Source organism: Planococcus citri, chromosome 5 (assembly GCF_950023065.1).
Source record: "Planococcus citri chromosome 5, ihPlaCitr1.1, whole genome shotgun sequence".
NCBI classification, from domain to species: Eukaryota; Metazoa; Arthropoda; class Insecta; order Hemiptera; family Pseudococcidae; genus Planococcus; species Planococcus citri.
The window spans coordinates 10,379,318-10,402,044 of record NC_088681.1 but is presented as its reverse complement, the minus strand read 5'-3'; the positions used below and the strand labels follow the sequence as shown (position 1 = coordinate 10,402,044).

General features: G+C 34.1%; 2 protein-coding genes across 7 annotated transcripts in view; one reads left to right on the top strand and one right to left on the bottom strand.

Annotated features, from left to right (window-relative positions):
- Positions 1 to 22,727, top strand: part of LOC135848728 (unconventional myosin-IXAa-like) — a 56,200-nt gene that overhangs the window by 15,393 nt on the left and 18,080 nt on the right. For 4 of the 6 annotated variants that reach the window (XM_065368696.1, XM_065368693.1, XM_065368695.1 and 1 more), the window contains 12 exons: positions 1,963 to 2,358; positions 6,321 to 6,555; positions 6,640 to 6,797; positions 8,440 to 8,665; positions 8,747 to 8,950; positions 9,038 to 9,129; positions 9,213 to 9,284; positions 12,127 to 12,236; positions 12,334 to 12,456; positions 12,540 to 12,849; positions 12,934 to 13,217; positions 13,311 to 13,627. In XM_065368696.1, the coding sequence (XP_065224768.1) occupies positions 1,963 to 2,358; positions 6,321 to 6,555; positions 6,640 to 6,797; positions 8,440 to 8,665; positions 8,747 to 8,950; positions 9,038 to 9,129; positions 9,213 to 9,284; positions 12,127 to 12,236; positions 12,334 to 12,456; positions 12,540 to 12,849; positions 12,934 to 13,217; positions 13,311 to 13,627 (2,527 nt within the window). The remainder of the gene's footprint in view (positions 1 to 1,962; positions 2,359 to 6,320; positions 6,556 to 6,639; positions 6,798 to 8,439; positions 8,666 to 8,746; positions 8,951 to 9,037; positions 9,130 to 9,212; positions 9,285 to 12,126; positions 12,237 to 12,333; positions 12,457 to 12,539; positions 12,850 to 12,933; positions 13,218 to 13,310; positions 13,628 to 22,727) is intronic. The other 2 variants (XM_065368698.1, XM_065368697.1) reach the window with 1 other exon arrangement.
- On the bottom strand, positions 13,641 to 21,516 carry LOC135848729 (microsomal glutathione S-transferase 1-like). Its single transcript, XM_065368699.1, has 3 exons — positions 21,126 to 21,516; positions 14,302 to 14,381; positions 13,641 to 14,201 (listed from the first exon to the last, which is right to left on the bottom strand). Exons 1-3 carry the CDS (start codon positions 21,246 to 21,248, stop codon positions 13,955 to 13,957), a joined length of 450 nt encoding a protein of 149 aa, XP_065224771.1. The 5' UTR covers positions 21,249 to 21,516; the 3' UTR covers positions 13,641 to 13,954.

Below are 22,727 nucleotides of genomic sequence, written 5' to 3'. Positions count from 1 at the left end.
TGATTCGGCACCTGGAATAGGACACTCTGGTCATTCCATGTCAACTCAACCAAAAAAAGGCGATTTTGAAAGTCATATCTTTCGATTTCGCTCAAATTTTTTTTACAATATCTACCCACCCAGTAAGTAAGAAAGCCGCAATCGGTTTGGTCCTAGCCCCCTCAGGGGGTGGGTCGGGGACTTCCATTATTTTCACATTGTCTCGAGGTACTCAACTTCAGCAGCCCATTCCTCCAAAACTATAATACTTTGATCAAAACTGATTTCACAGTTCGAAAGGGCATTGAATTTCAAACTTTTTAAGTATTTTGAAATTTTCAAAAGTTGAAAGTTGAACTTTCAATTTGAAAGTTCAAATTTCAAAATGGCGCTGTAAGTGGGAGCTACCATTTAAAATTTTGAAAAAATTTCCATCGATGTACATTTTGATACTTTTTCGAAATATTCAGGTTTCGAGATGGCACTCGTTGACGGAGGGGGAGCACCCCCACCCCCAATTTTGAGTGAAACTTTCAAAAGAAAATCTGGGGCATGTAATATATCGAATTGTATGATTTCGGCGACGCCGAATACGAATATGACGTCAGATTTTTGATAGGACCCCATCCACGGCCCCCAACACCTCCTCAAAGGGGGTAAAAGTTCAAAAAAGCGTTTTGTTCGTGTGACACATGGAATAGTATGTTTTTGGTGACGCTGAACACGAATATGACGTCAGATTTTTGATTGGACCCCATCCACGTCCCCCAACAATTTTTTTGGACTTTTACCTGTTGGAGGAGGTTCTGGGGGCCATGGGTGAAGTTGATTGAAAAAGTGAAAAACTAAGGCAATATTCGTGTTCAGCGATATCGAAAACATACTATTGCATGTGTCACATGAATGTAACCATTTTTGGGGTGGGGGTTACCCCCTTTGGAGAGGTGATGGGGGCCGTGAACGGGTCCAATCACAAATCTGACGTCATATTCGTGTTCAGCGTCACCAAAAACATACTATTCCATGTGTCACACGAACAAAACGCTTTTTTGAACTTTTACCCCCTTTGAGGAGGTGCTGGGGGCCGTGGATTGGGTCCTATCAAAAATCTGACGTCATATTCGTGTTCAGCGTTGCCGAAAACATACAATTCGATATAGCACATGCCCCAGATTTTCTTTTGAAAGTTTCACCCAAAATTGGGGGTGGGGGTGCTCCCCCTCCGTCAACGAGTGCCATCTCGGAACCTGAATATTTCGAAAAAGTATCAAAATGTACATCGATGGAAATTTTTTCAAAATTTTAAATGGTAGCTCCCACTTACAGCGCCATTTTGAAATTTGAACTTCCAAATTGAAAGTTCAACTTTCAACTTTTGAAAATTTCAAAATACTTGAAAAGTTTGAAATTCAATGCCCTTTTGAACTGTGAAATCAGTTTTGATCAAAGTATTATAGTTTTGGAGGAATGGGCTGCTGAAGTTGAGTACCTCGAGACAATGTGAAAATAATGGAAGCCCCCCCACCCGCCCCCTGAGGGGGCTGGGACCAAACTGATTTCGGCTTTCTTACTTACTGGGTGGGTAGATATTGTAAAAAAAATTTGAGCAAAACGAAGGACATGGCCCAAAAACGTTGGTTGAGTTGACATGGAATGACCAGATATATCAGGCACCTGTCAGGATGAATTTCTCGTCACCCTGTATGCGCGAGGTGAACGATATAGTTGGCGTATCCATCACAGTCGTCGTAGTACGAATGAAATAGAGATGTGTGGGTTGTATATCAGCTCGCACACATGTCGTATTATTATTAGACCGTGTTTACGACGATTATGATGTGTGGTTGGGCTCGTGGAGAGTGACAAGAGGTATTATAATGTATACTTAGAAGAAGTGCGTGTGCGATGCATCTCTACTATGCTATGTAGTAGTAAATAGACAGAGAGAATAACCAGGCGGCGGCGCCTCGGCGTCCATTTCAGATTTAGTACGCAACGATACAGCGTAGGAGGAGGACTCGAGACATTGGCCAACGATCGATTACTCTGCCGTACCAGAAGCGATAACCAAAATCGCGATCGTGATCGTGATCGCATTCTCGCTACCAATACGACCATCACGACGCTGAATTGCGACACCGACGCCGTAGATGGGGTGGAAAAAGTCACCTCTAAACAAGGGTCTCGTAGTAGTGGAGGCAGCGCAGGTGCTGCGAAATTGAACAATACCAATAAACATACGGCTCTGCGTCGTACTTCTCATTGCGTCGAAGATGCAGCGTCCAAGACGAGCTCCTCGTCCGAGACGACAGTCAATCATCGTAGGAAACTGTACGTCGATGAAGCCGACGTCTTCAAGAGAGCTACTCAAATCGTCATGTAGGTTTTCATCGATGATTTAACTATATGATGGCATTATTGGGCATAATGGCAAAGGCATCGATTAATCTGAAAAAGCTGTGTATACACGTGTACCTATTATGGGCCGATGGGCAAATCTAACACATATGCAAGGTGATTGGGTTATCTGAACTGATTCGTTTCGTCGATCTATCTGTGGGCTACATGTTCTACTAACATGGTGTTCTTGTTAACACGTCTTGTAGGATGTAAATAACGTATTTTCTTTACTCGTTTTACCCTCGACCATCGTATAGTAATAGTACATACCTTGGTTGGTGATGTGTTAGGGAAATTTATGTCGTTATGTAAGAGCACTGGCTGGAATCTATATAGCACCGATTTTTTTCTCATCTTTTTTTTTCTTTTCTTTTCTATTTTTTTTTTCATTTATTATTTATTGTTTTTTTTTTTTTTCATCTTATAATATTCCCGTTGGTATATTTTTCGTAGTTGCACTATTTATTTATGTACCTACCTGTGTATTTTATGTATGTTTAATAGTTGCGTGGACTTCAATGTTTTTTTCATTATTTTTCTCCCTTTTTTTTTCTTCACGTTGCTAAGTAGCTTGTATCTATAGCTTTTATCTCTATGTATGTATACTTGGTGTTGGTATATTTGTATTTGATTTGGTGGCTAATGGAATGGGTAGGTGGTCCCACAGAAGTGTTGGTTGTGTGTGGAACGATTTGGTTAGATGCGGAATCACGTGTTGGATTGATGGATCGATGTTGAAAAAATGGTTTAAAATGTAGTATTGGCAACATCGCATTACATTTAAATATCGAAAAAAAATTCCCGGTTTTTTGCTCAAACATCTAAGAAGTATCGATTTTTTTCTCACCTGACTAAAAAGCTCTGTTTTTTGGCTACATTTTCAACAAAAAAAAAAAGGATCATGCTCAGCCAAAATAGTCAAATATTCTTGTTTTCACCAAAATTGCAGAAAAAGTCTTGGTTTTTTGTCGGAATGCCAAAAAATTCCCGTACTGTTTAAAATTGTAAAAAAAAGTTATAATTTTTGTCAAAATAGACGAAAATTCTGATTTTTGTCGAATAGACTGATTTTTCCGAAATTCCCCAATTAAAGTCCCGGTTTTTGCAAAAAAAAAAAAAATGTCGAAAAGTTTTCATTTTTGATGTCTAAAATTGCCAAGATTTAACTCCGGTTGATTTATTGTTCGAACATTAAAAAAGTAATAATTTTTGCTTTGATAGTTTCAAAAGTCCTGTTTTCTTTTTTCAAAATTGCGAAACACAAAATTCCTCTTCTTTCACAAAAATACAAAAAATATTTTCTTTTTCCGAAATTTGCTCAATTAAAGTCACATTTTCTGCCACAAAATATACGTACGTATTTTCTTCCAAAATTGTCACAAAATTTCCATTTTTTTTTTTTTGTCAGAATTGCATAAAAGTTTCATTTTTTGCCAAGTTGTCAAAAAGGTTTTTTTTTTGCCAAAATTGTCACGAAATTCCATTTTTTGTCAGAGTTGTCAAAAAGTGTGATCTTTTGCCGAAATCGTCAAAAAAATTCCATGTTTGTTAAAATTGCTCAAGTAAGTATTCCATTTTTGCCAAATTTTTTCAAAAAAAATCATCTTTAGCCAAAATTATTAGAAAAATTTCATTTCTGTCAGAATTGCACAAAAGTTTAATGTTTTGTTTGAATTGCATAAAAATTCTATTTTTGACCAAAGTTGTCAAAACGTTTTCATTTTTGCCAAAATTTTTTGCAAAACTTGTCAAGAAATTTCGTGTTTTGCCAAAATCGTCAGAAAATTCCAGTTTTTGGCATAAAAGTTCTATTTTTGGCCAAAGTTGTCAAAAAATTTTCATTTATGCCAAAATTGTAACAAAATTCCATTTTTTTTTTTGTCTAAATTGCATAAAAGTTCCATTTCTGGCCTCAGATGTCAAGAAGTTTTCATTTTTGCCAAAATTGTCGTAGAATTCCATTTTTTGTCAAAGTTGTCAAGAAGTTCATCTTTTCCTAAAATTATCAAAAAAGTTCTATTTTTGTCAACATTGCATACAAAATTTTGATTTTTTGCAAAATTTGTTGATAAATTTCATTTTTTGCCAAAATTGTCAGAAAATTCCTGTTTTTGGCATAAAAGTTCTGTTTTTGACCAAAGTTGTCAAAAAGTTTTCATTTTTGCCAAAATTCTGACAAAATTCCATTTTTTTTGTCAAAATTGCTAAGAAGTTCCATTTTTTGCCAAATTTGTCAAAAAATTTCTTGCCGAAATTATGTTGTCAAAAAGTTTTCATTTTTGCCAAAATTGTTATAGAATTCCGTTTTTTGTCAATGTTGTCAAAAAATCGTCTTTTCCTAAAATTGCCAAAAATATTCTATTTTTGTCAAAATTGCATAAAAATTTTCATTTTTTGCAAAACTGGTTGAGGAATTTTATTTTTTGGCAAAATGTCAAAAAATTCCACTTTTTGTGTAAATTGCAAGAAGTTCCATTTTTTGCAAAAGTTATCAAAAAGTTTTCATTTTTGCCAAAATTGCCACAGAATTCCATTTTTTATCAGAATTGCTTTAAAGTTTTATTTTTTTGGCAAACTTGACCAAAAATTCCATTTTTAGCCAAAATTGTCAGGAAATTACGTTTTTTGCCAAAGTTGTCAAAAAGTCTTCATTTCTGTGAAAATTGTAAAAAAATATAATTTGTATCAAAAAGTTTTGTATATTCAAGTTCTGGTTTTCGCCGAAAAAGGTCCCTTTCCTAGAAGGTGCTGATCTATTTTCCAAAATTTACAAAAAATACTATTTTCTACCTCATTTTCTATAAAAGGGACTATGTACTTACTCTTCGTTTTATTTTTAAGAAGTCATTTTGCCAAAACTTGTCAAGCCCCTTCTTTCTGTCAAAATTGTCAAGAAGTTTTTTACTTTTCTTGCTTAAACTGTCATAAAAAATCCTGTTTTATGTTCATGTGAAAAAACCTATTTTTTTTTATCGTACCTAGTTGTCCAATAAAGTTCCAATTCTTTTGGCAATATGGTCAAAAAGTCCTTTTTCCTGCCTCAAATGCCTTGAAAAGGAATATTCTCTGTTTTATGTGAAAAAAATAAGTTACTTCAGTCAATATTGTCAAAAAGTTTCATTTTTTGCCAAAATTGTAAAAAAAAAGCATTTTTGTTCAAATTGTCAAATTTCTTCTTTTTATCAAAATTGTCAAATAATCCACGTTTGTGTGTAAAAAAGTTCCCTACTGAGTTTCTTTTTTTTCAAAATTGGAATTTTTTTTCAGTCAAAACTAAAAAAAAAGCTGTTTTTTGACCAAGTTGCCTAAAACTTTTTTCCAGAATTTTCAATTCGTCCTAATGTTTTGTCATACTCGTAATTGCCTGAAGTCATCGTTTTTGTATAAAAAGTGCTGTTATTTCGAATTTGGGGGGGGGGGGGCTAATAGAAATATAATCTCGTTGAAAGTCCAGCAAAAGTTCTATAGTTATTTTTTAATTTTATTGATCAGGATCATTTTTGTTTTGTGAGTGAAGCAATTTCTGATGTAAAATGTACTATTGGCAACTTCGCTTTCGATAAAATAACAGCTCTGTGACTAGTCAAAGAGAGGAATTTTGCAGAATGTTTCGAATTTAGTCCAAAATATGATGTGTTCATTTCCATTATTTTGGACTATCTGTCTTGAATTCCAAATTTTCAAAAATAAAATGTATAGGTATTATTGGCAACGTCACATTTCAAAAATTTTATAATTTGGTGATGGTTTTCGAATTCTGCGTGTATAAAGTAGCCAACTAAGTATTTCTTCGATGTAAATTATTCTGCGATTATGATACCAACCAATTATCAACATAACACACGCTTCTTGGGACACCTTGTATAATTTTCTTCCAATACTTTGGGATTTTTTTCACTGTCATGTATTTTAATGGAAATTTTTCTGCTGTGCGTTTACAGGAAAAACAAATCATTCCGACCTCGAGATAAAGGTAAAAAAGGCTTGAAAAATTTGCAAAGCGTTAAAACTCTGGCCGGTCGTACGCAAAGCTACAGCAATACTTTGAGTGGTAAAGCTCGCAAACAACCTTTGACTGTTTCGGCGCAGTTCCAGTTATCGTTACATAGCCTGATGGAAACCCTTAATCAGGCTAATCCGTTTTTCATCAGATGTATCAAAAGTAACGGAGAAAAGGTAAAGAGAATCGAAGCTTTATCGGGTATTTTGTGATAATTAGTGATTCTATAATGACTACATATAATGAGGATTGTTTTACAGATACCAAATCTCTTTGATGAAGATACTGTCCAAAGACAGCTCCGGTATACCGGAATGTTGGAAACTGTTCGTATTAGACAAGCTGGATACAACGTTCGGTTATCGTATGAAGAATTTATCCATCTCTATAGGATATTGCTGCCTAAAGGATTATTGAGGTGAGCCAATCATTCAATTCCCTAGTGGACGAATTGTCCCTAACAAAGGTTCTTTCAGTACTGTAGTGCTTTTTGAGTCACATTATGCTTTCGTGATATTTATCGCGTTGTGCTTTGGAACTTTCAGAATAGCATAGTAAATTCGGAATCAAGTAGTGCTTTTTTTTTTGAAATCATGTGCCTTTTTTCGATGTTGTACTTCTTTTTCAAAATTGGGTTGTGTGTGCTTTTTTGAAAAATTGTGTTGTGCTTTTTTTTCAAAATTTTGTTGTCCTTTTTTTTCGAAATCACATTGTGCATTTTTTTTTCGAAATCGCGTTGTGTTTTTTTTTAAAATCATGAGCTTTTTTTCAATGTTGTGCTTTTTTTTCAAAATCGCATTATACTTCTTTTTCAAAATTGTGTTGTGTGTGCTAATTTTTAAAATTGCATTGTGCTTTTTTTTAAAAATCGCATTGTGCTTTTTATTTAAAATCGCATTGTGCTTTTTATTTAAAATCGCGTTGTGCTTTTTTTTTCAAAATCAAGTTGTGTTTTTTTTTGAAATCTTGTTGTGGTTTTTTTTTCAAAATCGTGTCATGCTGTTTCTTTGAAATCACCGTGTGCTTTTTGTTTCAAAATCGTGTCATGCTCTTTCTTTAAAAGCATGTGCTTTTTTTCGATATTGTGCTTTTTTTTCAAAATTGCATTGTGCTTTTTTTCATTTTCAAAATCAAAATAGCGTTCTGCTTTTAAAATCCAAATCACGTCCTTTTTAAATTCACTTTGTGCTACTTTTTCAAAATTGTGTTGTGCCATTTGTTCAAAATCGCGTTGTGCCGTTTTTTTCAGAATCCCACTGTGCTTTTTTTTAAAAAATCAAGTTGTGCTTTTTTCGAAATCACATTGTGTTTTTTTTTTCAAAATCTTGTTGTTTTATTTTCGAAATTGCGTTGTGAGTTTTTTTGTGCTTTTTTCGAAATCACATTGTGTTTTTTTTTTCGAAATTTTGTTTTATTTTCGAAATTGCGTTGTGAGTTTTTTTAAAAATCTCATTGTGCTTTTTTTAAAAATCTCATTGTGCTTTTTTTCGAAATCATGTTGTGCTTATTTTTTCAAAATTGTGTTGTGCTTATTTTTTTTCAAAATTGTGTTGTGCTTATTTTTTCACAATCCAGTTTTGCTTTTTTTTTGAAGTTGTGCTTTTAAAATCAAAATCGTGTTCTGCTTTTGAATTCCAGATCACGTTTTTTCAAAATTGCGTTGTGCTTTTTTTTGAAACCGCGTTGTGCTTCTTTTGAAAAAAATCGCGTTGTTTTATTTTCGAAATTGCGTTTTGCTTCTTTTTCAAAATTGTGTGTGCTTTTTTTTTAAAAAATTGTTGTGCTTATTTTTTCAGAATCTCGTGTTTTTACCGACTTTGTTTTTCCAATGTTGTGTTTTTTTTGAATTTTTGTTGTGCTTTCAAAATTGGAAATCACGTTTTGCTTTTGAAATCCAAATTGCATTTTTTTCAAAATCGTGTTGTGCTTTTTATTTTCAAAATCGCGTTGTTTTTTTCGAACCCGCGTTATGCTTCTTTTTCAAAATCGTGTTGTGCTTTTGTTACAAAATAGGCTACGTACACTGGTCTGGATTCATAAATTTGGATATTCTGTTACAGTTCTCAAAGCGACGTTAGAGATTTCTTGTTGACGTTGAACCTGAATCGTGATAATTACCAATTAGGAAGTACCAAGATCTTTATGAGAGAATGTGAGAAACTCAAGCTCGATTATCGTCTCCATCAACAAATTATGGCTAGCATCGTCGTACTCCAGAGATGGTTTAGGGTGCTAATCGAAAGAAGACGGTTTTTAAGACTCAGAGATGCTGTTACCACGTTACAGGTTTGCATAATGATGCAGAAATTACGATGTTTTTTTTTTCGTTGAATTGCGTTATTATTGATTTGGTTTGGTTTATCGCAGTCTTGGTGGAGAATGGTCAGTGCACAGAAACTCGCTAACAAAATGAGAAATTGTAACGCCGCAGCCGCTTGTATACAGTCGATGTGGAGGACTCATAAGACTTCTACGTGGTATAGGAAACTTCGAACTGGCGTTGTTAATTTCCAAGCTCATGCTAGAGGATATTTGACCAGACGTAAGATTAGAGAGCAACAAGAACAAATGGTTAGTTTCGTTGAAGCGTTTTTCTTAGCTAATCTGTAACTTTTAGCCATTTTTTTACGTTTTTATTTTGTTTTTTTTTTCACGCAGGGTAAAGTAGCTAAAAGTAAAGGTAGTATTACGGCGAAGGATTCAGTATTATCGAAAGAATCCAGTCAGGAAGATTTTGAATTACCTACCGAGTATGTATTTAGCTTTTTTGTGGAAGGAGGTAAAATGTTTTTGGAGAGAGATTTTTCATGGTTTTTTTTTTCATTCGTTGCAGTACCGAATCTCCGCCGGAAAGCGAATCCGGATCTTTCGAACGTGATTTCGCTGAAGAAATGGCATTACTGCAGTAAGTTTTGTAAAGATTTCTGAATTTGTATTCTGCATAAATCCTCGAAAAATGCGATTGTGCCGAAGTTAGCAATCTAAAATTTTAAATAAATCCGAAGTTTCCTATTTAAAAAAGAAAAAAAAATTCAAACTGAAGGCTCTAGCAAAAGTTGACTTTGAGTTCTGAAAAAATTTCAAAATCACACTTTTTTCACAAAAAATTAGTCAAAATTTCCTGTACCTACCTATTGCAAAAAAATACTCCTCTTCCCCTCCAAAATCGACTGAATCCACTTTCAAATCCATCTGAGTCCCCAGCATGCAAATTTGAAAAAAAAATAAGAAAATTTTATTTATTTCGTGTTTTTTTCTGGTATTGAAAATCGTAGTAGTTGAAATTTTTCACGATTTAATCGATTTTCAAAAAATGTGGGGGCATACGGAGGTGTTAGAAGCCGAATCTGGAAAACAACTTAATAATATTCGTATTCAGCTCTCACTTTTTTTAAAAATCGCCCAAAAGTTGACAAAATGTGTTCTTTTTTTTCCTATAACTTGATAAAAAAAAAGTCCAGCTGTTTTTGCTAAAATTATCAGTCTTGCTTTTTGTCAAAATTTTAAAAGAAATTCTCGCTTTTTCAAAAATTGACATTCGACGTTTTTTTGCAAAAGAATTCCAAAAAGTCCAATTTTAAAAAAAAGTTACCCGAAGCTTTTTTGTAGGAAAAGTGAAAGGTTTTTTGGTGGGGGGAGGGGGGTTGGAATTTCACAAAAAAAAAGCTTTTAATAAGCAGTTTTGGAGAAAACAGGACTTTTGTGTAGAAAGTTTGAGAAAAGAGGACTTTTTAGGCAGTAAAAGCAAAAATTAATGCTTTTTGAACTTTATGGCAAAAAAAGCACCAATTTTTCAGAAATTTTGACAAAAATTACGAACATTTGAATATTTTATCAATGAACTACTACCTGAGAACTTTGACGAAAAAACATTACAATTTTCCGCAAACTTGCCATAAATTGATATCCGACAACTGTTGCAAAAATAGGAATTTTTTGACAATTTTGGCAAAAAAAAAATTTTTGACAATTTTGGTAATAAAAAATTTTTTTTGAGCAATCTTGGTGAGAACAGGACTATTTGACAATTTTGGCCAAAAATGACCCTTTTTTTGGCAATTTTACCAAAAAAAAGACACTTTTTGACAATTGTGCCAAAAATGTACACTTCTCGACTATTTTTCCAAAAATTGACGCTTTTTGACATCCCCCCCCCCAATTGACACTTTTCCACTTGGGGAAATTTCACAAAAAAAAAAAAATCAGAACCTTGTAAAAAAAAAGTTTTGCAAAAACAGGACTTTTATTTGGCAATTCTGAAAAAAAAGGAGAACTTTTTAAACAGATGAAGCAAAAATCAATTCTGTTTTGATGTTTGAGGTGGGAAGATGGTACAAAAAATTATGGACTTACATCTTTCAAGAATTGGCGTGCCCTACCCCCCCCCACCACCCACCCCCCATTAAAATGACAAAACAGACCTACCTTAACTTTATGGTTTTTTAATTGAAAAAAAATCTCGCTCTTTCGACAACTGTTGCGAAAAATTTTTATTTTTTGGCCTTTAATTGCTAAAAATCCAGCTTCCAACTAAACTGCCAGTGTTAATTTTTTCCAAAAAATTGACAAAAATCCTCGTTTTTTGGCAAAATTGCGAAGTGATACTTTTATAGCAGAAGTTTCCAAAAATTACCTGAAATTCTTGTTTTTATACTGTAAACTTGCTAGAAAATCTCGATTTTGACATAAATTGCAAAAAAATACATTTTTTGACCATAATTCTCAAAAATTGCTGCTTTTTGCTTAAATTGGCAAATAAAAATTTTCACCTTTTTTCCAAAAGTTCCCTAAATGTCTATTTTTTCTAGGAATTGCAAAGGAGCCTTTCTTTTTATTAAAATTGTCATAGTCTCGCTTTTTCCAAAAAATAGGCTTCCCCCCCCCCACCCAAAAGAAATGATTCAAATTCTCGCTTATTTGACAAAAATTGCAAAATAGTTGCAAAATAATTCAAATTTCTGCTTCAATTTGTTATTTTCTGTTTTAAAATTTTTTTTTTTCTACTTTTTCAAACTTTTTTGCTCAACAAAGGTACTTTTTTTGGAAAAAATTTAGAACGAACCCTGAATAAGCTGATATTTTTCTTCAGCGTTTCCAAAAACGTATTAAACCATGCCACTAGATTTTTTCAATTTTCATAAATTTTGGAAAGCTTAGAGAAAAGGGGGCTTCAGAGGAATTGAATAAAAAAAAATTGATTTTCGTATTAGCGCTCTCGAAAGCTTATGAAACGATATGTCACACGATATTTTACATTTTGACCAAAATTTATGGCTCCGTGCACCCCCCCTCCCAACACGAATTATTTTGCGAATCCCATCGCAAAAATTCCAGTGTTTTTTTTATTATAAAAGAATGTCGCTTCCTGTTTTTTTTCAAATTTTCAAATTATCGCTTCAGAATTTGACAAGGTTTTAAAAATTGAGCTCAATTTTGAACTTTTGAAATTTTTGATAAATATTTTTGAAACTACTTTCAATTACTCTTTAAACGCTGTAAACAGATTTTCTCAAAGTTGCAGTAATCTCGCTAAAGCACTTTAAAATAGGATTGAAATTAAAAAGACCTCCTGATATTTTTTTTTTCGAGTTCTACTTAGTGGCACATTCGTAATTACAAAGAAACATCAAATATTCGCATAGAAATGGGGGGGTTCCTTGACTTGAAAATTTTTTGAATTGTGTGAAATATTTTTCCAACAGTTTCAATTTCAGTTTCTGAAAACAATGTTTTAATTATATTTTCAGTATCGGTGATCCCAATAAAACGATACTGAATCGCGAACTAAAGAAGAAATTGTCATACACGTGTATGAAAAATAAGACTGAAAAATACTACTGCGAAGAATTCTCCGTTGGTGAGTTTATTAGTTTGCTCAGCTAATTAATTAATTTTTGTATTTTTTTTTTCTGAATAATATGTTTTAAAATTTTTTCATTTTTTCCCCCAAATAGATAAATACGACCGTAAAGGTAGCAGTGATTCATTATCGTCGCAGAAGAATGGCGATTCTCATTCCGTAGTTCCTGTTAAAGAAACTCTTCATAAAGCTAAGAAACACCTTCAATCGATTATGGGTAAAATAAAAACCTTTATCCATCATTAACCTTAGTGTTGAGCTCATATGAAGTTACTAATTCGGTACCATTTTCTTTTGCAGGCGTTTCGAAAAAATCTGAAACCACATCGAACGCTCACAGCGATAGCGAAGTAGACGATTTCAGCATAACAGCGTGGAACAAGCAGAGCGAATTCCCAGGTCCTCGTAAACCTCTACCGGCCAGATCCGCTCATCTGTCCAGCGAACCGACCGCTCCGGCTAGATACGCTAGACGGCGCGACCTGCATAGCAAAAGCGTTACCGACGATACCAAAAAGAACGAGAATAACGAAAGATTCTCGCAAGCTAATTCCTATAATTCCATTATCGACGCTTCGGCCGCGTCGTCTAGAAATAATAACACTCATAGGTGAGCGTATACATAATTTAGATTCGTGGTTATTTTATTATTATGTTTTGGTTACTATAATTTTACGAATTCGATGTATCGCAGTAAACAAATGGTCGACTTGAAAAGACGAAACAGCGATCCGGCTACACAAGTCGGAGACGTCCGAGAAGATCTCAGATCACGTACCGAAACCGTACCAGTCACTCAGCGCAAATCACCGGTCACTCATTCGCCATCCTTCGAGCTACTCACCTGGAAAGGCACGACTATGTTTACCATCGCCGGACACAGATTCCGTAAAATTAGCCGATTCTCGAAGGAAGATCGATGCATGTATTGTTCCAAACCGATGGATGCGTTTGTAACCCAAGGACATAAATGCTCCGGTAATTATTACATATTCGAATTTAGTTTTCGAACCGTCTTCTCCCAAATAATGTAGAATATACCTTTAATGATCTCGTTTTGTATTGCTGTAGATTGTAAACGATTGTTTCACACTAAATGCATCCAAAATGGCGGCGTACTCCAGCTACCATGTATTCAGCAACACGTCTCGGGTGATGGGAGCGGGCGTCGTAAACGTCGAAAACACAACAGAACCTCGTACGATAAATCTCAAGTACCCAGTACCTCATCTGCGGCTGCGCCTGTCACCAGTGGAGTGCCGATTACTTCACGAGATCATCATAGTAAATTCAGTTTAACTGGTACTTCGGAGTTCACCGACAGCACCGATAAAATCATCTCGGACGCTAAAGAACTACAACTTATGCAGGATTTCATTAATAAAAAGGTGAGCTAGAGCATCGTGCTCGAGTTGGATATTTATTGATTAATAATACGAGTAATTTACAAAAAAAATAATACCACTATACGAATTATCAAGTATAATACTTAGAGATTAATGAAACGATACTACGTAACATGATTAAAATCCGAGATCGATAACCGAATCGATTCAAAGCGCAAGAAAAAAATCAACACATAGAAAAAGAAAAGCTTTCGAGATGTTTACTGCAAAAATTGAGAATTTTTTTTTTTAATAATATGTATACAAACAACAACCAAATGAACCATCCAACAAATTGAATTCTCCTGGAGCCATTTTCACGTCTTGAATTTACTCGTAGACTTTCATCGCGATCATTACGCCCATCGTTATGTTGACCAATAACCCTCCGAAGAACATGAGTGTTCGAGCTGGCTGTCTGATGACGATCACTACGTAAACGATGGTGTGCAAGTACCGGCACAACGTGTAAAGACGAAACAGCTGTAGAGCCAACGTTTCATTTGGATTTATCAACACGAAAATCAAACCGGTGATGAGAAAGGCTGGGATGTTCTCCAAGTCGTTGAGATGAGCTCTGAAAAATACCCAGGGGTTGTTTTTTTTTTAGAGAGAAAGGTTCGTGGTGAGAGAGTTTCCTCGCTGTATTTAGAAATGTGTGAGTGTGTTTTATCTACCTTCGAACTCGTTCTACGTCTGCGTCGTCGTATTTCAGGATACCTCCCATGAAACTGGTGTCTTCCGGGCTCACAAAAACCTATTGGAAAATTGATATTTTAAGATGATAATTTAACGTAGGTTTAAATTGGGTTTAACTTTTCAAAGTTTTTCAGGTTGCTCAATTTCAAAATCTTTCCAGTTGCTTAAGAGACCCTGAAGGGTCAAATAAAAAAAAATGAATGGATATTTTAAACTCGACGATATTGAATTAGTGAGGATCAACGTGTCACATAATATTTTCATGATTTTTCAATTTTTTCGAATGGAGGGGGGGGGCTAGAGGGGCACTGAGGAGTTGTATTTGGAAAAAGAATAGAATATTTGGATTTAATGGCTTCGAAAATCTTGCAATCAACATGTCACGTGTCATTTTCAATTTCTTAATTTTTAATGGTATGGTTGGGGAGACGATAAGGGGTTCAGCTCGAATAACTAAACCCTGGACCAATATTCGAACTCAAAATCTTCGAAGTAGTCATTTTATAAAAATATTTTCATCAAATTTGGAGCTCTTGTGCTACAAGAAATGTGCTCTCATATTGAAAATCATTTTGTTGAAAAAAATAATTTCATTTTAAATTGAGATTTTGACTTGTGAGTTTTGTTTTAAACTTTTAAAAATTTCACGAGCTGATTTTCAGATTCAAAAAAAAAAAATTGGAAATGAATTTAATAAGTTTTGGTATCACGATTCGTTTCCTAGAACTCAATTTGAAGGTGCCACCTGCAGAGGGTGTTCCAAATGAGGAGCTGAGAATCAAAACTCACATTTGCCACCATAAACGATTTTGAGAAAAACGCGAAAAACTGAGTTAGTAGTGTTGCCAGTTGAAAAAACTTATAATACCAAAATGGATCATTAGATAGCGCTACTAGAACACGATTCCCTGTGTTGACTGATTTTCACCTAGCTCCCTTCTGCTTTAATATCCAGACAAAGAATGGCAAATGTGAGTTTTGACTCCAAGATTTGCAATCAAATTTTTTTTCACTGTTTTAATTACGACGATAGGGAAAAGTTTGATAACAAGCTGAATTTTGGTACACGGGGGTTTTTTGATACGCTGAACACGAATTTGGGGTGTACAGGTGAATCCGGTGTACGCTTCCCCCTTTTTTGTGGACCTTAAGCCCCCAAATTTGTTTTTTTGCGTTCAAGTCCGAAAATATGCAATTTTATGCAAGATTTATGTTTTTTGGGTCGCAAAATACGAATTTGACAATATTTTTTTTGTAGGGGTGGGGGATGAGGGGGTTAGAGGGACGAGAAATTCAAAATTTGACTATAATGATGTGTGATATGTCGAAATGTATGTTTTTGAGGGTGTAGAACACGAATTTGACAATATTTTTTTCGTAGGGGTCAATGGTGGGGGCTGAGGGGTGAAAATGGTTAAAAATTCAAAATTTGACTATAATGATGTGTGACATGTCGAAATGTATGTTTTCGTGGTTGTAGATCACGAATTTGACAATATTTTTTTCGTAAGGGTTGATGGTGGAGGATGAAGGGGGTGAAAAATTCAAAATTTGACCATAATGATGTGTGATATGTCGAAATGTATGTTTTTGAGGGTGTAGATCACGAATTTGACAATATTTTTTTCGTAGGGGTGAATTGTGGGGGATGAAGGGGGTGAAAACGGTGAAAAATTCAAAATTTGACCATAATGATGTGTGATATGTCAAAATGTATGTTTTTGAAGGTGTAGAAAAGGTAAAGGGTGGGGGATGGAGAATTTTCTATTGGAGAGCCGTCAAAGTCCCTGGAAGAAAAAATTTGTAACATTTAAACAAAATTCACCATGATTTTTCACTAGGTATAATTGACTGTTGTCGTCGCCGGGGCATTCGGGGGCAAAAATGGCAAATGACATCTTGAAATACACTATCTTAAGTACTAGCCCCTGGGATTTCCCGTGCATCTACGTGCAAAAATTTGTTCTATTCCTATTTATGTAGCAGAATAGGCAAAACACGGAGTTTTAACGTAAATTAAACCTCTATAATGACTTTATAACAACTAAAATCGAGTAAATTGATGAAAATTACTCACTTTCAGTTGAATTATTCATACTTGGTACATTTCGACATATTACACATCATTACAGTCAAATTTTGAATTGTTCGCCGTTTTCACCCCCTTCATCCCCCACAATTCACCCCTACGAAAAAAATATTGTCAAATTCGTGATCTACACCCTCAAAAACATACATTTCGACATATCACACATCATTATGGTCAAACTTTGAATTTTTCACCCCCTTCATCCCCCACCATCAACCCTTACGAAAAAAATATTTTCAAATTCGTGATCTACAACCACGAAAACATACATTTCGACATGTCACACATCATTATAGTCAAATTTTGAATTTTTAACCATTTTCACCCCTCAGCCCCCACCATTGACCCCTACGAAAAAAATATTGTCAAATTCGTGATCTACACCCTCAAAAACATACATTTCGACATATCACACATCATTATAGTCAAATTTTGAATTTCTCGCCCCCCTAACCCCCTCATCCCCCACCCCTACAAAAAAAATATTGTCAAATTCGTATTCTGCGACCCAAATAACATAAATCTTGCATAAAATTGCATATTTTCGGACTTGAACGCAAAAAAACAAATTTGGGGGCTTATGGTCCACAAAAAAGGGGGAAGCGTACACCGGATTCACCTGTACACCCCAAATTCGTGTTCAGCGTATCAAAAAACCCCCGTGTACCAAAATTCAGCTTGTTATCAAACTTTTCCCTATGGAATTTTGCAAACAAAACTAAGTTTTCATCAAAACTCACATTTGCCAATGGCAAATGTATTGGCAAATGTGAGTTTTGATTCTAACCCTTGGTTTTGAAGGTGAATTTCACACCAAAATGACTTTGATCCAAAAAAACCGAATATATCACATTATAGAGTGTAAAACGGTATATCCAAATCTGCCATAAAACGGGTTTTTTTTTTTTTGGCAAATGTGAGTTTTGATTCTCAGCTCCTCAAATATACTGTAGAATAATTCCTTGTTTTGCTCACCATAAAAGTATCGCAAGTGGTTAGAAAATTTTTGAACCAGACCCAGCATTATCGAAAGCGCATGCAAAAATTCATCAGTCAGGCAAAATTTCACGTGCTGAAGTAAATTTTTCAAATTTTGTTGATTTTTGAAAATCTAAATTTTTGGATGAATTAAAGGGGAAAAAATTGAAATTTTACCAAATTCATCTAGAACACCAAAATTTGGCTTGCATTTTGTTTTCGACATTCCGAATTGATTGGAAATTGTCTTGAAATGTTTTGAGCAGTTCTAGAGCCTTCAGCGGATTTTTCAGAAATTTTCACAACATTTTACCAAAAATGAAGTTGAAAACCCAAAATTTTACTTCGTATCTCAATTTTAATATATGTAGTCGTGAGTTGATTGGAGGAGGTTTCAAGCCATTCTGGAGCCTCCAGCAATATTTTAGAAATTCCAGATTTTCACAAAAAGGCCTTAAAAATTTCTCTAAATTGTCTTTTGCTTTTCTAAACGCTGTTAACAATTGTTTTTTGACACGTCGAGTCAACTAAAAATAATTTTAGGTGATTTTGGATCCTCCAAATTCTTTTTTGAAAATTCCAGATACTCAAAAAATGTCATAAAATCTGTCAAAATGAACTTCAGCCTCTATACACGTGTTCGGTGCATGTTTTTGACCCACTAGTTTACCAAAATCGGTCCCTGCCGGTGCCGAATTATGTATTTTTCTAATTTTCAATCATTTTAAGCGATTTTTCTTTTGTTGGAAAACTAGAACTTTCCAAAAGTTACTGGAGGCTCCAGAATGGCTTGAAATAACCTTCAATTGACTCAGAATGTTGAATTTTGGGTGCCACATTAATTGCAGCTTTCCAACTTTATTGGGTAAAATTTGAAAATTTTGTGGAAATCTCAATTTTGAAAAATCTACTTACTGGTTCGAAAACAGGTTTGAAAACGTTCTAGATTCATTTGGTAAAATTTCGAGTTTTTTCAATTTTTAACCTTTTGATTTTCAAAAATTTACCAAAAATCGAGAAATGATGTTGAGAAAATGAAATTTTGGCTGGTGGTGCATTTTCGCATACTCTTTCGAATTTATTAATTATCCTCGACTCCGTTCAGTTTGAAAATTGGTCTACCGGTTGAGAAACCTCCACATGTTGGTCATTTGGGGGGGGGGGGGTGTTCTCAAAATCATGAAAAGTGACCTTCTTCCTCTTACACGATTTTTTTTGGGGGTGGGGGAATTAGTATCAAAAAAATTAGAATGGGATGACCTAGAAAGAATCTTATGGTTTTTACTCGTGAAAATTTTGACAATTTTGGCCCAAGTTTCTCTCTAAAAAAACGTATTGTTTGAGTTGAGCTCTTTCGAAAATATATCACGAGTTTTTCGAGTTTTTTGAAATTTTTTGTTGCCTCAGTGAACCTTTAAAATCAATGAGATGAAATTTTTCGTAGTTTTCTGTCCTCAAGGACGAGAATGGTGAGATATATAATTATAAATGATTTTTAGTTGTATTTTTACCAATTCTGAAAAACACTTCTCCAAGAAAGTGTCAAAAAAGGGGTGGGCTTTTCGGATCGGGATGAAGTCGTCAAAATCTGTTTTTATACGGCTGTTTCGAAAAGAATTATCGAAAAAATCGTAGGTTAAAAATCACTTGAGATACGTATTCATTGTGATTCAATAGACTTCAAGAAGGTTTCAGTCCGGAGAGGAAAACCCCTATTCCAAAAAATCGGGGCCATTTTGTGCGAAAAATCGAGTGACTGTATTTTTAAAAAAAATATTTTAAAAAATTCATCCCGGAGGAAAATTGAAGAAAAATTGAATTCTTTTGTGATGGTTTTTAATCATTGATCACTTGATAGATTAATCCATCGAGTTTCTGTTCATTCCTACCGAAAAAATTACGCTTGTTAACGAATCGGTGGTAGATGCTAAAAATTCGGTGGACACCTGCATGAAATTTGAATAGTTTCAAAAAAAAAAAATTAAGAAAAAAACGCATCAAATAATCAAGTTTTTAAGAAAAACAGACCAATAAGTTCGCAAAAATTTCAAAATAGATGATAATGATCGGGTTTGTCAAATTAAATAATAACACAAAAAAATCACCTTGTGCTAAATTTTAGAAACTCCCCCCTCCCTCCTCCCTCCCTCCCTCCCTCCAAAAAAAACTAAGAACAATTATTCTCTAAAATGCTTTGTTTCATTTCTCAAGTGATATTTTTAATTGGAAAGTCGTGGTTTACTAATTACTTCATTTTTCATTGGAAAGTCGTGGTTTACTAATACTTAATTTTTCATCAATTCTCAAATTAGTCGAAACATGCTATACAAAAATGTTCGAAAAAGTTAGTAGGAAAACTTAAAATTATTGCAATTATTCAGAATGCTCTGAAATGTAGCAATTTTTAACGAAATTAATACTAGTCAAAATGCTTAAAAATTACTGAAAATTGTTTGAAATGTGGCAAAATTCCTCAAAATTTTGTGCAAATTTTGGAAAATCACATGAAAATGTATAATTCAAACTGGCTGTGAATGAAAGGATAGGTTGGAGAAGAGGGGAGTTGGAGGATAAGGAAGTTTAGAAGTATTGAAAACCTTCATTTTTCGTCAATTTTTGCTTCTTAACCGAAGAACATTTCACCTGGATGAAAAAATGACCCCCAGAATCGTGATCAGCGCCATCGAAAACCATACAATCGATATACAACACGACTTTTCATCAAATTTTCAAATTTCATCCCTTAATTGCAAAAAACTACCCCTAAATGCCAAAAATTGTTGCAAACACCAATTTATGAGTTGAAAAATTTATTTTTGATAATTGGAACCAATTACACAAATTTCAGTGCAAATTGAAGTTTTTACATGATTTTGAGAATTTTAAAGGGGTGGAAATAAGGGATGAGGGGCTTAAGGGGTGGTTTTTGGGAAAAAATGACAAAAAACGTCATGTTTATCGATTGTTAGGTTTTCAAGGGTGCTGAATTCGAATTTGACCTCAGTTTTTCAAATTTCAACCCTTAACTGCGAAAACCCACCCCTAATTGTGAGAAAACGCTCAAAAAACAATTTGGGAGCGTGAAAATTGATTTTCTGTGATCTGAACAAATACCACAAATTAATTTAAAAATTGAAGTATTATATGCTTTTTATGTCAACTTTCAGCTATTAGGGGTAGTTTTTCACTGATAAGGGTTGAAATTGTAATAATTTTCATTTTCATTTGTGTTTTTTGTTTCTATCATCAAAAATTAATTTCCTGACTCATGAGTTGTTTTTAACCCAAATTCAACAGTTAGGGGTGGGTTTTCACCCTTAGGGATTGAAATTTGCAAAATTGATGAAATATCGTGTGATATATCGATTGTATGGTTTTCGATGGTGCTGATCACGATTCTAAGGTTATTTCTTCATTTAAAGGTGTTGTTATCTGATTACGAGGCAAACACGTCCGAATACAGCAAGTTTTGAGCTTTTATCACTCCATTAAAGTAACAAATTTTTACATTTGAAATAATTTTTGGGTTAATTGAATACTGGAAAGCAAATTATGTTTTTGAAAAAAATAAAAAACATGAAAAAAATTTAGTAGGTATAAATTGACTTTGATTTCCTAAGTCCGATTTTTCAGCCAAAAATAATGAAGAGAGAACCCAAAAAATGAATAAAACTTTCGAATAAAAAAACTCGAAAAATTAAAAATGTAAAAATATCGAAAAAAAATGTCAATTACTTTTTTCTTCATCCTCTGAAAAGCAGTCATCAGCGACATCAGGAGCATTTTGAAAACCAATAAAACCACGTGAAACGCATAGGTTCTAAAAACTTCGTTATTAAACACCAATAAATCTTTCATAATTGCCTACGCGAATAAAAAACAAACAAACCAAAAAAAAATCACCGAAAATTCGAAAACCCAACGACCAAAAGTCGTATAGAAAGTACAAACGTGAAAAAAAAAGACCAACTTCACCAAAACGAAAACACGCCGTTTGTGCAAAGGATAAACTCCATAAATGGTTTGCTTCGACTAATAGCTCGTGCTTCGATACCTGTTAGCATGTTTAAAAGATACAAGACTACAAAATGAAGAAAAAAAAAGCTAGCATAAAGAAACACCTAGCGTGTGGCTTTTGAAGCATTTGTATAGTCATTAAATTTTATAAATAGAAGGTGAACGAAGATGGAAGAAGACGGGGGCTGGAATCGTATTCGTGGTACCCAAACATACCACGAAACGTTTAATTTTTCCCTTTTCCTGTTCGTTGGTACTATTTTTCCTTGTCGCTGGTATCATTTTCTCTATACCTTTACGATTCCGATTAATAAGTGAAACTCTTGAGAAAAATTCCTATAAACGACAATGATTCGTTAGCGTGACCGGATCTAATCATTTTCACGCTGATGTTTTTCGTTAAATGACGTCATTTAACCAAATAATATACCTTTGGGATTTTTAAACGTACTATAGGTATAGAGGTAAGCATCGTTTGAAATAGCCAAAGAAAACCTATAAACTGAAACTAAGCGGTTTTATTTTTTTTTTACGATATTTATAACTAAACGTCGTGAAAAACAACGCGGGTTCATGATTAAAAGGTAGTTAGTGAAAAATTCATAAATGAACCCACGTTTGAATTCTTTATGGGCGGAAAAGCTCGCTCATTTGGGCAAAAGTGTTCAATGGTATAGTGGAAGGTTCAGTTAAGAATAGTACGAGGGAATAGTTTGAAATTTTATGAAACCTTTCCCAAATTTTGAAAAAAAGTTAGTGATTTGTGTGGAAAGAAAGGAGAGAAAGATGGAATTTTCTTGACTCGAGCCTTCATTTTCGAATTGGCCGATGAATGAATTTATTGTAGAGCAATTTCATCGATATTGATCGTGAAAATGTGGATTGATTATGAACACAGGTGAAGCTCGTAGAAGTGAGCAGATTCACGTATCAAGGGTGTGTGGTTATTTTTTTTTATTGTCCAACTGTTATACGTGGTCAGACCTAAATATAAACCTATTATTACTCGAATATATTATTTTTTATCGACGTCAATATCGTGACATTTAAACTATAAACGACGACCTACTTAGTACCTACGTCGAGGGTTAATTTTCATTCGAGCTGTTCTTCCAGAAAAAATACAAGGGTTTATCGTCATCGCTTGCATATTGCATTCGGAAAATCCATTTTGGAATCTATTAAACAGTGGTTTACTTTTGAAAAACTCAATTTAAATTGACGTAATTTAGAAAATAATGCACCGAATAGTGGAAAGGTTAAATAAACACAATTATAAGTCGATATAAGATGGTCAATTATTCACATAATCGAGTATAG